Source organism: Pan troglodytes, chromosome 12, assembly GCF_028858775.2.
Source record: "Pan troglodytes isolate AG18354 chromosome 12, NHGRI_mPanTro3-v2.0_pri, whole genome shotgun sequence".
In the NCBI taxonomy this organism is placed as follows: Eukaryota; Metazoa; Chordata; class Mammalia; order Primates; family Hominidae; genus Pan; species Pan troglodytes.
Window position 1 is genome coordinate 90,085,785 of NC_072410.2, and position 14,548 is coordinate 90,100,332.

The following is a 14,548-nucleotide window of genomic DNA, read 5'->3' on the forward strand; positions in this document are numbered from 1 at the left end:
CTCTTCTTAGGACTATAAACACAGAGAAGCAAAACTGATGGCCTGAAAGGGGATTTTGGGTATTTGAGGGGTTCCCCATCCTGATGGTGTATTTTGCGATAGAACAGTCCAGTGTTGAGAACTGAGAATTTCAGGTATGTGCAAGCGAAGGAACTAATATATTGAAAACCTGCTATATTGGGGCTCATTTATATTTATGATGATATGGTTTTTCTGCAAGTTGTTATACGGGAAATTTGAGATTTGTGGGAGGGAAGATCCTACCCTAAGCACCACTAGGATTCCAGGAAGCACTCTGTCAGGGATGAAGCCTTGGGCTTGGGGTAAAGAATATGGGTGAAAAATTAAGTTGAGCCTCCAGTGAAAAGGTAGACAAAATATTTCAAGAAAGTTATTCATACTTGAGTGAGAAGGAATGAAACTACCCTTTTTGGCTGCGATCTGTGCCTTAACTTTGTGAATTAGCGGAAATTTTGTGAATTAATGGAAAGAATTAAAATTCTAATGTGTGATAAGAGTGGTTCTTATCCGACCTTGCATCTGGTCAGTATATTAGGAAGGGAAATTGGCAGACCAACAACTATAGGAAGCCCTCCACGTAAAAAATGAAGGGGAAAAAAATAAGCTCTAGACCCAGAGATGGCACCAACTATGAAGAGTATCTTTGAGGACCACATGAAGAGCAAAATTAGACTTAATAAATACAGGTTTGCTCCAAGGGAATGGAGAAAAAGCAGGCTAAGAATTTAAGGTTCCCCAATTAGCCAGATGTGGCCTCTTGACAATAGCTTTAGGATTAAAAAAAATCTTTAAAAAGTGTGTGCGCACACACACAAGGGACTCACAAAACATTGGCCATAGTCTAATTCTAGCCTTCTACCTTGAAGCAGAGAGCAAAAAATGGATTCTGATTCTACTGTAGAGGCTGTTTCTCAATGACAGGGAGACTGACCACTGAAAGGTGCTCTACGTCCTCAATACAGTACATAAAGACGACAGGGGCACAGCTGACAGAACTCCAAAGCATGTTTCACTCTCACCAAGAACAACCCTTTTAGCAGAATGGCAATTTACTCCTAGTCTAAATTCTTATTCTATGAGCAGCAGCTGAGAGGTGACAAGCGCAAAACACTTTGCCCCACCCATCAGACACTCCCAGCTACACTTCTGTGTAGTGGTGTCTACTCCTACTTACTCTCTCATGGAGCCAAATGTTCACTAATTGTTTTTCACAGTTATATGTGTGACAACACCATGCTCTGGCTTGATTTTTTTAAAGATTACTTGCCAACATAAATACTCCAGGTCCAAGATGAAAGAGAGTAATTAAAAACAGGCCTTATTATTCAATTAGTTGATCATCTCTTATTTGCATTACCAATTTATAGAGTATTTTCCATTATTTTGCCTATTTTTCTCAATCAAGTGAGCACAACAGGTTTTAACTTACAAAGCTAATATCCAATTTTTAAGGGATTAACAATAACCATGATGGGAGGCAGTTGTGGGGAAATAGGTGCTGGCTTTAGAGGAAATAAAGGTCTGAGCTGATATTCCAAAACTGCCACTTAGTAATGCTAATCAGTAAAGTGATGAAAACAATCCATATTTTGTGGGTTGTTATTAATAGCATATGACAATTATAAAATAATTATATAAAGAATGCAGTACATATAAGGCCCTCAAAATATAGCATTACATAATAATATGCTCACAGTGTCCTTAGCATTTACTGAGCAAGAATCAAAACTCTTTAAGGTTTGTTCCTATTTCTACTCCTAAAGTTAGAAGGTTCAAATGGGAGCGGGGGAATCTCATAATTTGTTTTTGGAGAGAGAAGAGTAAGGCAGTTGTTGGAGGGGTATCTTCTGCCACATGCAGTCATCCATAAGGAGTGTCCTACATGGAGATTGCTTCAATGAGATAACTATTGAGTGATCACTTACTAGTTACTCATGCAGCAAATATGATTGACTTCTTGCTACATGCCAAAACTTTGCCAGGTTCTGGGGCAACAGATGTTTTGTTGTTGTTGTTGTTGTTGTTTTGTTTTTTGTTTTTTTTAATGGATTCTCGCTCTGTCACCCATGCTGGAGGGCAGTGGTGTGATCTCAGCTCACTGCAACCACCACCTCCCAGGTTCAAGTGATTCTCCTGCCTCAGCCTCCCAAGTAGCTGGGACTACAGGCACATGCCACCATGCCCGGTTAATTTTCTTCTTCTTTTTTTTTTTTTGTATTTTTAGTAGAGATGGGGTTTCACCATGTTAGCCAGGATGGCCTCCATCTCTTGACCTCGTGATCTGCCCGCCTCAGCCTACCAGTGTGCTGGGATTACAGGCGTGAGCCACCACGCCTGGCCAACAGCTGTTGACACAGGTCTGGTTCTTAAGCAGCTTACATTTAGTAGATCAGATGAGCCAACAAATAGGGTACCAGAGTAGTTTGGGTGCTATAGGAGTACACAGGTGGATGGTACCACCAAATGTGGGAGGAAAGTATCTGGGAAGGCTCTCTGTAGAAAGCAATCTCCTAAAGAATAAGTAGCAGTTAGCTGAAAGAAGACAAACGTTCTAGACAGACAACAATTACAAAGGTCTGAAGTGAGACGGTGCTACAAAATCAAGAACTTACAAGTACTTTAATTCAAGCTATTAAAGTTCTGCTGGAACTTCAGGTGCAACCTGGATGACAGAGTAGGTATGAAGGGGAGTAGAAGAAGAAGGAGAAAATGCAGTTGGCAATGGAAACAAGAGACAGATCATAAAGTGAGGCTGGGCGCGGTGGCTCATGCCTGTAATCCCAGCACTTTGGGAGGCTGAGGCGGGCGGATCACCTGAGGTCAGGAGTTCAAAACCAGCCTGGCCAATATGGTGAACCCTCATCTCTACTAAAAATACAAAAATCAGCCAGGCAAGGTGCTGTACGCCTGTAATCCCAGCTACTCGGGAGGCTGAGGCAAGAGAATCGCTTGAACCCAGGAGGTGGAGGTTGCAGTGAGCTAAGATCGTGCCACTGCACTCCAGCCTGGGTGACAAGAGCGAAACTCCATCTCTAAATAAGTAAGTAAGTAAATAAATAAATAAATAAATAAAGTTGTCTGTAAGCCACTCATTCGAAACAGCTCAGACTTAACCCTGGAAACAGAGAGAAGTTACTTGGGGTGAGAATGGCAGATTTGTCTTTAGGAAGACTATTCTCGCTATAGTTTGAGGAAAGAACTTCTGGGAAAATCTTTTAAACTGTATAAAGGATCTCTATGATAGAAAAAAAAAAAAAAAGCCCCCAAAACAGGAAATCCAAACCAACTACTAAAAAAGTCTTAGCTGTTTTAGAAATACAACATTAACTTACAATTTAAAGGAAAACTTTTTAAGAGTCCATGATTACAATGATCTGCAAATGTAACATAATAAAAGATAGGACCATGTAATCTCAGGGAAGCCTTGCTTCCTTGAAACAAGAGAAAACAAGAGAGGTCCCAACCCTTATCTATCCCTAACCCCCCACCCTCAGTCTTTGTCTCTCATTTAGGAATCAAATTTACTCAACAAAATAAGAATACATCTATCAGCTAGGGGAAATTGCTGTAAGTGGGTAGGATAACCTTTAAATACTAAATGCTAACAGATAAGAACAAGTTCTGATACCAAGGCCGAGCAAAATTAATCTCAGCTATTTTGCCTATGGTCATTAAATAACAAGAATGTATGCTGGTAGTTTCTAAGCTAGAATTTCTGAGACCCTACAACAGCGGGCTGTAAACATGAGCACCAGAACACGATAATTAGAATTAAATATTTCTCCAAATTTGCCTTTTAAAAATAAATTATGCCAATTAAGCATTAAATGCAAGGATTAAAATTTCACAGACTTCTAGTTAAATCAAAATGTGGTGACAGCTACTGGCACATGACCAAATACCAAAAGAGCATCAGCTGTTTTAGAAATAAAACATTTGCTTCCACATTGCAGCAAAACTTTTTAGGGTCTATGGTTTTAAAAATCTGCAAATATAGCATAAGAAAAACAGGTAAAGGAAGTCTTTTATGGGTTAAATAAAATACTAAAATCAACTTTTAAGATCAAGATTTTGGGGGGTGTTTGGCTAAAACTCACAAAAAACTTAAGACAAAGTAAATGACTATACATTTCTAAAATTTTAAATATGCACATTTTCTAGAGGATTTAGAAACAGAAGCATTTGTCATTATTACACACAATTCTTACAAGGTCATGTGCACATTTAAAAAAATAATAATCATCACAACTACTTAGGGGGACAGTCAAATCCCTTCTCTGAAGGGGATGGATTCATTATGTTTTTTCTCCTGCAATTAAGGAAAGTCTCATCTTTCCATACTTTCTAAAAATAATTAAATTAATATTCTAAAATATGCTTTGAGCATTTGTGATTTACCAACTTGCTTATTTCAAATATTATTATTTCAAAAACTACCATTTTTATATAAAGTTATTACTTATTTCTTGGCCAGTGTAAAAAGACTAGCACAGTAAAGAATGATGCAATGGGAACTACATCAGACTGGAAGTCAAAATATTCATTCATCCATACATTCCTTTGTTAAACAAACATCTGAGTACTACTTTAGTGTCAGACAACGGGCACTAAAAAGATATTTAAGTCGCTGAAGAAATACATGACTATATTTCACCAAATTTGAGATGCTATCAGTTGTAAGACAAACTCTGTTAAAGAAAGAAAAAATGCTTTTAATTATAATCTAATGCCTCTTGTTTGCTTTGATTTTTTTCAGTCTATTCAGAAAAATTTGGCAGTTCTTCCTGCCTTCAATACGTTGCTTGACATTTTAAATGACAACCTTTCTTCATACATCTCAGTACAAAACAAAGCTTCATCTACTTTTGGGTATCCTTCTTTCTTGACTCCCATAAAGCACTTGGTTGCTGCTTTTAAAGAAAAGTAAATGGAATTGTGATGATTTATCTGACGGCAAATGTTTATTTCAGTAATACTAAATTTTCATTTCTCTAATTTGGTTCTGTCTTTTTCTCTGTATTCAATAACTTTTTGTTTCAGTGCCAAATCATAATGAAATACTTTTGAAGATATTTTAAATGGCAATTAAACACAACATACGTAGTGCTGACACCTTGTCCACAACTCAACTGAAATGGTGGCCTAAATGTAGCTATCATTAGCTTTCACATGCACAGGTATGGACAACCTGACAGGACAGCCACCTGAATTAGAGCAAATGGAAGATGCCATCAATTGTTAAATACATTCCAATTTTAGAGATATTAAAATATGAAGAAAAAACATCTCATAGAATCACAGCAAGTAATGGCAGCAAGCACTCACGTCACATTATGAGGTAAGCACTAGAGTATGTACTTTACATATATTATCTTACAAAAACCTATAAGGCAAATAGATTAAGTGCTTCCAGATGAGGGAACTAAGACAAGGAAGATTAAAGCAACTTGTCCAACATCACAAAGCTAGCATGAAGCAGGCTGGCATTTGACTACCGGCAGCCAGAGACCAGAGGCTATGCTTTTAGCCACCATGCCATACTACCTCGCAAGTAAAGAGTCAATAACCAGCTTGTGATCTGAAGCAAATCATAAGGGAAACCTTTCCTCATTTACAAAAGGAGGGAGCTAGAATGGATGTTTATGGGGTTCTTTTCCAGGATAAAAATATTATAACTCTATCAATATTTTTTTGAGATAGAGTCTCACTCTGTCATCTAGGCTGCAGTGCAGTGGCATGATCACAACTCACTGTAGCCTTAACCTCCCAGGCCCAAGTGATCATCCTCCCTCAGTCTCCCAAGAAACTAGAATTACAGGCATGCACCACCACACCCAGCTAATTTTTTATTTTTTAATTTTGTTTTTTTGTAGAGATGGGGTCTTACTTGGTTGCCCAGGCTGGTCTTGAACTCCTGGGCTCAAGCGATCTTCCCACCTCAGCTTCTCGAGGTGTTAGGATTACAAGTGTGAACCACCATGCCCAGTCGATAATCTTCCACAGTAAAACTTTGTTCTTATTCTGGTTTCTCCTTAAGTCAATACAATTCAAAGACCTTCACTGCCATTAACTGATTAGTGAAAGAAATGCAACTTTCACTATTAATCTAAAATAGACATACTTAGGAAGGTATTTAAGAAAAACACATGCTTGAACCACTATTGCTCTTTTTTAGGGTGATGGCAAAAGGTTGACTGTAGGTATAAATGATCCAATTTGTGGGCTTTACTCTGCTTGCTTATGTACTCAACTTAAGTCTTTTAAATTTTTAATCCAAAATTTAACATATGATTTCAATGTGTCAGTTTTTAAAGTGACTTACAATGCAGAGCCCCTTATTCTTCTTAAAATTCTGTTCATGTATGAGGGGAAAAAAACAACAGACTAATAACAGATGCAAATATTGCAACATTTTCCCTCCTGGCCCAATTTAAGGGTAGAATTAAATGTGCATTACACACTTGACAACTCTTCTGCCTCAAGAGGTGTCGTCACACCCTTTGGATTTTCTTTTAAAGACCAACCCAGCTGCTCTCACCCTCTCTCCTAGGGAACCTCCATTGAGGCCCACAGCATCTGATCATCAGGCAACCCAGTGATCATTAAAATGATTCCAAATATTTCGCTTTGAAGTCATCCTAAGGGAGAAGGTGAGTAAAGGAAAGAAATCAAAATCCCACGTCTTCAAAGCTCTTGTTAGTCTTTCTTAAAAATTTTGTAAAAATCTGCCCCAATGGAAATCAGAGAAAACATTTAAAAGTTTTCTGGAAAAAAAGTGAAAAAAGGAATATAAGTGAATATTGGCAAAAGTGGGTTTGAAAAACAAAATAAGTGAGAAGATGCTCCCAGAGGGAAGGCTCTCACCAGTACATCAAATTGGACTATTACATACCTTTCCGTGCTGCCCGGCTCTTTCATAACAAATGACAACATCTTCCCACATTTCTAGCTTTTCAAATATCTGAAGGGCTGAACTGGTACATCCCAACTCAAAGAGCAAACTTGCAAGTTGGCGCTAGAAAAATCAAGTTAAAATAATTAATACTTCTTGGTGTAAAAAGAGATTCCTGTTTCACTTGCAGGTATACCTAATCTGCCTTTTTAGGGGTCTGCTTATTGTAATAAATGTATAAATTCTATAATCTCTACTATTTAGAAGTTTGTAATAATTCAATACATACCTTTACTTTAGAAAACAAGCCTCTTTATAGGGTATAAGGAATTAAAGAACAATATAGAAACTGTTGAAAATGCTAAATATATACAAATTTTCTCTAAGAACTTAAAAAGCAAAAATAAATATTTCTTTTTTACCTAGACACTCTGTATATAACAATCTCTAATTTATGAGGCTGAGATCCAATAAATTAATTTTTAAAACTCTGAGCAGTCAATAGAGATGACATAAAATCTATGCATTAGCCCTGCTGAATTTTATTCAGAAGGGCATATCTAGCTCTTTCTCACTCGAAGCTACTTAGATTTATTTCAAGCACATTCTAACAAACTTTGCTACCTAATTTCCCAGTCCCTGGCAGATAAAAAAAAGAGCAAACTGAGTTAAGGTCAGTGAAAGTTAAACATATTTAAAAATAAATATATTGTGGTTTATAAGTGTTAACACCTGCACAAAGGGAAAAAAAATTTAAAGATTTTAAAAAGTAGGTAAGGTCAGAATAAAGTGTAGTTTCATATTAGAGAGAGCTGTGTTGTTCTCTCTTAAGTATACTTTTACTACTCTGAAAATTCAACACATATTTAAGAGTTAAGTCCAGAAAAATCTAGGACTGACAATATCAGAAATATGCCTAAAAATTATAAGCTACAGATTATCAAAATAAATAATGAGAATGATCCAATACATCAGTAACCCATGGAATACAGGAGAATTTGGCTATTTTAGAGAATATAATTGGACATTTTCAAAAACTGCCCATGGCATGTGAGAGCTGGAATAAATCTTGGTGCTTATGCAGTGAGCAGTACAATATCTTCATTTAACAGATGAAGAAAGTTGATGACATCCAAGATGATATGGCTAGTTAGTAGCAAAGTAGAGACTAATTCTCTTTTTATAATAAACTGTTCTGTTATTTCTCAATCTTTAAAATAATACACAAAGATAGTCCCCATGATGCAAGAAAAAGTAATTAACGTCTTAATGAAAAATGATCCTTATCTAACTGCCTGAAGATCCTGAAATCCACAGCTTCCTAGGCAGATAAGCATTTGGCCTAAATTCAGTTTGAACAGTATTTGTTTCCTAATGTTTCTGTTCAGAAAAAGATAAAAAGCAACACCCTCAACAGACACATTTTGTCATAACAGCTCAGTCTGAAATGTTTATCCACCAAACCACATAATATAAAGCACCTAACCAATTTCACAGATCAGAGTCAAAAACACACTAAAAAATTCCAGCTGTTAACACATTCTTGATGAAGAAGCTATTCCTTTTGAGATATCATAAAGCTTTTTTACTTGCATATGTTTTATTGAGATTCCTTCAATATGTAAACTGAACTCCAATGCACAATAAACCTCCTAGTTCACCCTGTGTTTAAGAATATAACCTACTTTAAGAAGTCTTATAATGGGGATTTTAAACGATTGGATGGTGGGTTGGCATTTATGTTTCTAACTCACTACCTATGTGTATGATCCATGAAAGAGAGGACAGAAAACTGATTAAAATGACAATAGTAGATAAATGATCTGTAATCCCCTGGCTGGCTCCATCTGACTCCACTTAACCTCTCTGTGACTTAGCTTCCTCACGTGTAAAACAGATATTTTTAAAAATTGTTGCAATAAAATAAGAGAATATGTGTGGAATGCAGAATAAAATGTATGCATCATATTAAGTATGCAGTAAAAGTTGGTTGTTATTAGCTGGTATAATTTCAACCCAATGAAAAGCTAAGGAAAAGAGGTAGATTAAAAGTGAGGAAACTAGAAACCTAGTCCATGTAGACTGGGTGATCAACACCAGAAAACTAATTGCACCGAGCCTCAATTTCTCCTCTGTAACATTAAGAAACTGGGTCAGGTGTCTTAAGTTATTTTCAGTGCTAAAATTTTACAAAATAGGGAACTACACCTGTAATACAGGAGAACCATGTAGACAAGGGGCCAGAATCCCCACCCCACCATGTGCCATTAGGAGCTACAGTAGGTATTCTCATAGCCTCAGGAAGAGGAGAGTAGTCATGTGTATCTCACAACTTAAAGTATACCAAATAAATGCTTTCTTTTGCTTTTTGTAAACAACTTGTTTAAAAGGTTCCTTCTTTGGCAGAAAGTCCTTAAAATAATTTTAATATAAGAAATTATTTCAAAGCCAGGCATGGTAGTGCACATCTGTAGTCCCCGCTGCTCAGGAGGCTGAGGCAAGAGTGACTGCTTAAGCCCAGGGGTTCAAGGCTGTAATGCACAATGATCACACCTGTGAATCGCCACAGCACTCCAACCTGTACAGTAAAGCAAGACCTCATCCCTTAAAAAAAAAGAAGTTACTTTGAAAATGCAAGCATTTATGATTCTCCTATTATCTAATTTCTAGGATTCTATTTCATAAGATTTTAAATTATTTTAAAAATGTTTTATGAGTCTAATATCACTTTAATCAAAATAGCAATTTGAAGTAGTTAGCAATTCCCAGGTAGATACATTTATTATCTTTAGCAAAATATTTGAAAATTCAAACATAAATTGAAATCATCAATTTATAACGCATTTACCTTTCTAATGCCAAGTAATTTCCATACCCAATGACAAACAACAAAAATACCTGAATGGCCCAGTGAGGTGGTACTTGACAGCAATAGAAAATCTTCAGGCGTTCCAATACGGATGTAGTTTTATCTTCAAATTGGTCTGCAAGAGCCTTAAAGGACATATATCACAATCAGAATCTATATGTATAACTTGTAATATAAATAAGTCCTTATTGTAATAGTTACACAAATGCACATATAAACAATAAAGAACTTAAGTCATTTTGATAAGGTGATAGGATGTGTGAATTTTTTCTTGAATTTCTTTAAATGTTCAAAAAACTTTAAACCTAATCCACATTTACATAAACATGTACATTAAAAACTTACCAGAAAAAGTTTTAATTTCCTATAATAGTTCTTTCAAAGAGCTAGCCTTATTGATAAGCCTTTTTACTTCTTCTATGAAGAACTGTTCTTTAGCTTATCTATTTCACAACATAATGCCACTTTGACCATGGCACTTTATAATATAAATCAGAGAAAAATTACATGAAGAACTCTATGTAGGATTATTTGCTCAGGAATAAAATGAAAGGAAAAAGTAGCCTATTTGATCACAGAGAGCAAGTTCTCTCACTCTTCAGCAACAGAGCAATAAGGCTGGACATTCACTCATGTGAGACCATCTATACAGTGCAGTGGGCAGCTGCAATCCACATACATGAAAGAATCCCTCTGATGTACTGAAATTTCTACAATAGTACTGAATAACTAAACTCTCAGAAGCTACATCAAGAAGCAGACCAACAAGACCAAAATAGCTGACTTTGAGACAAGGTACCAGGGCCAACTGCAAAGTCAAAGCTGGCGCTATCCAGTGGTCAAATGATCCGTCATAGAAGAGCTCATGTATTCAGCATCAAAGCGAATGAAGACACATTGTGGGATTGCTAGAGAAGCATGTGGACAGCAGCCCCATTATCATGATCATTTTCTCCTGCCTCTTCATTTGCCATTCAGTTTACATTAAGTGTACATATTTTTCTGATATTATACACTTATACCTACTCTCAACTGAGAATTATCATGATCTTTTTTCTACAATGCAGTACTCAAATTTTCTTTTTTTGCCAGTTGACTAGTTTTCACAGGCCTCTCTTATGAGGATTAGACGGTAGTGAAAAGTCAATGTTAATTTCCTGATGTTATTATGCATACTGGGTTATGTAGGAGAATGTTGTTCTCATATTTGAGGATGATGAAGCACCATGTTGGCAACTTACTCTCCAAAACTTCGGGATGCAAAAGACAGTTGCACTGTTCTTGCAACTTTGTGGTAACTTGGAAACTGTTTAAAATTTTTACAAAATTAATTTTTTAAATGGAAAATTTCAAAAAATAGTAAAAAAGGGAGCAAGTCCAAGCCTCAGGAGAAAAAAAAGGACGGGAATCTACCATGTCCTGGTAAAAATCTAAGACAGGGAGACCAGTTTCTGAGCAGGGAGGCTTCTCCTAAATTGAAAGTTCTCTATTTTACACTGGGTGGGAGATACATTTATTAGCCTAAGAATATCTTGTGGTATGAGCTCAAGTGTGAGAAAACACACATTACACAACACTTCGTTGACAATCCAAGATGTTATTCAGTCAAGTCAGTCAGAGCAAACTGAGACATAACCAGACTCCTAAACCATCTTGGTCAAAATATGTTTAAAGCTTTCTGGCCTCACTTCATAGAAACTTAATAGCAAAAAGATTGCATGCTGCCGCCCAAAGCTGTTTAGTTGTGGGAGGGAGGGTAGAGAAGAATAACTTCTGGCTGCATACATATGGTTACAATACATAAATAAAGAGATCACTGAGTTACTTCATAAAAGGGGAACAAATTACTTCATAGAGAAGGGATACTTTTTTATCAATTCATTTTTTTTTGGAAAGAAAAAATAACTAATGCTCTCCATTAATAATAAAAACAAAAGCAACATTGTAAAATTTACTATTACTAACACCTAATAACATGCAAAAAATTAATTTTCAAAAAACTCATGGTTGTTGGCTATAGTTACTAAAACTAGCTAAAGCATATTAGGTACTCAGTAAATATTTCCTCATTTACTAATAAACACATTTATTATGTATTTCAGATACTCTCAGATACTTTTGGAGTTTTTAAGTGTCTCTTACAACTCTCGGATACTCTCCAAAATGGCAAAGACCACTAAAGACAGTGCAGAGAACCAACACTCATTTGACCTGAATGCCATGAATAAGCCCCCATACAAAAACCTGATTAAGCCATATGCATGATAAAGATCAAAAACAGAACTCTAGGTTGGGTGCCACCCCAAGCACTTTGGGAGGCCAAAGTAGGAAGATCACTTGAGCCCTGGAGTTCAAGACCAGCCTGGGCAACATGGTAAGACCACATCTCCACAAAAAAATCGTTAAAAAATAGCCAGGGTTGGTGGCACGTGCCCATGGGCCCAGCTATTTAGGAGGCTGAAGCAGGAGGATCACTTGAGCCCAAGGAGGTCAAGGCTGCAGTGAGCTATGTTTGTGCCACTGCACTCCTGCCTGGGTGACAGAGCAAGCCCTGTCTCAGAAGAAAAAAAAGGGGCCAGGCACAGTGGCTCACACCTGTAATCCCAGCATTTTGGGAGGCTGAGGCAGGCGGATCAGGAATTCGAGACCAGCCTGGCCAACATGGTGAAACCCCGTGTCTACTAAAAATACAAAAATTAGCCGGGCATGGTGGTGCATGCCTGTAATCCCAGCTGAGGCTGAGGCATGAGAATCACTTGAGCCCAGGAGGCGGAGGTTGCAGTGAGCCGTGATTGCACCAATGCACTGCAACCTAGGCAACAGAGTGAGACTCTGTCTCAAAAAACAAAGAAACAAAGGAACAAAAACACAAAAAAAACCCCACACATACACACGAAACGGAACTCTAGCCTATTTTCACTCCTGCACAGAAAATATTTCTTCCTGCCTTATGCATGACAATCATCTACATAAAATTTAACTATCAATGAAAACTAAGAACATTAAATTAATATACAAAAGTTAAGGCTTGGCCGGGCGCAATGGCTCATGCCTGTAATCCCAGCACTTTGGGAGGCCGAGGTGGGAGGATCACTTAAGGTGAGGAGCTCTAGACCAACCTGGCCAACATGGTGAAACCCCATCTCTACTAAAAACACAAAAATCAGCCGGGTGTGGTGGCGCAGGCCTGTAATCCCAGCTACTTGGGAGGCTGAGGCAGGAGAATTTCTTGAACCCAGGAGGCAGAGGTTGCAGTGAGTCAAGATCACGCCACTGCACTCCAGCCTGGGTGACACAGTGAGACTGTCTCAAGAAAAAAAAAAAATAATAAGAAAGTCTTGATAGGTGTACTGTTTATGTGCCTACTTCCTCTACTGGATCCAAAGTACTCTTTTTTTTTTAATTTGTTAATTTACTAAAAAGACAGGGACATTGTTATAGTGCATGTCTAGGTTTTTCAGACCAGTATTATTTCTAGCAATGCAATCTGAAATAATTCCATCATATTCAACCAAACCTGAGTCCTTTACAGACACAATAAATGGAAGAAAATCAGTGACGGCAAGTGAAGCCACTTGGATTATGTCCTTGTTCTATCCCCAGCAAGCAAGTAGTTTAACTACAATGGCATTTATCTATGAGATGATTTTTTAAACAATACCTGTATTTTCAATGGTCTAGGAGTATGGCTTTATCAAAAGAGTATTTTGTTTTACTTCAAGCATTTCAGAAGGTTTGTTGATTAATTTTAAGCCGAACACAAGTATTAGGTACATTCATTAGAAGCAACCCATGTGCCCAAATAGCCTGGAAGAAGACAATGGAAGAATGTCAGGTACTGTGAGAATGGGACTGAATGCACGTGAAGCCTCACTACTATTGAGGTATTTATGTGCATGAATGCGAATATAAACAATGTGCTCCATGAGATAGAAGTACCTCGCAAGCTTTCACACACGCCCAGAAATTTAGGTAAATGGTCTCCAAAGCAGTGTGTCCTACCCTTGCACTTACCCATTTTCTCTTTCCAGTTTCTAAATTTCATTAATTTTAGGGCTTAGTCATAAGTAAAAAGTGGTATGAGGAGGTGGTCTTTAAGGAAAGATGATAATGTCAAAAATGGAGAGAGGGGGAGAAGAAGCAAATATACCCTAAACCAATCATTAAGGGCAGTTTGAAGCAAGACAGTCTACTCTAGGTGGATGACTGAAGAGATGTGAATAAACGTAAAAGGTAACAAGCAGAGAGTGAGGAGCCCCCTGGGGCGCGGTCCAGAAGTAGGGGCTGGATATACCAGAGGTGACTTCATGTTGCATGGACTACTGTGATATGAGACTGTTTTCAAGTTTTAAGACTCCCTTTTAATGCCATTTACTCCCTAACTCCGCCTAAAGACATTTATACTTTCAGTGTCCTTTGAGAATATGTATTTGTGCATAAAGACCCCCTAACCCCATGCAATAACAATTCCCAAATCTTCCAGGAGCCACAGTGTCACAGGTCAAGGGATATCTCTATGGAATGGGGAATAAAACCCAAGAAAGCAATGATGTCCCCTCTCCTTTCAATGCCCTGTTTTCAACAGAGAAGGAATTTCCCAGAAAAAACTAGAGAAGATCAAAACTACATTTTAAAATTAGCACATGGAGAATGATTTAGTATAAAAGGACAATTCTGAAAAATGTCTGGTATGATTTAGACTTATTTATATGTTCTCATCTAAAAGTATGGCACACGTTTTCAAAAGAATAGAGATAGTCCCAAAG

The 14,548-nt window shown here is 37.3% G+C and overlaps 1 protein-coding gene across 1 annotated transcript in view; it reads right to left on the reverse strand.

Annotated features, from left to right (window-relative positions):
* Window positions 1-14,548, reverse strand: part of TTC27 (tetratricopeptide repeat domain 27) — a 195,184-nt gene that overhangs the window by 77,255 nt on the left and 103,381 nt on the right. Inside the window, exons 11-12 of the mRNA XM_016948331.4 lie at window positions 9,812-9,907; window positions 6,914-7,036 (exon numbers count right to left, since the gene is read on the reverse strand). Of these exons, the coding sequence (XP_016803820.1) occupies window positions 6,914-7,036; window positions 9,812-9,907 (219 nt within the window). The remainder of the gene's footprint in view (window positions 1-6,913; window positions 7,037-9,811; window positions 9,908-14,548) is intronic.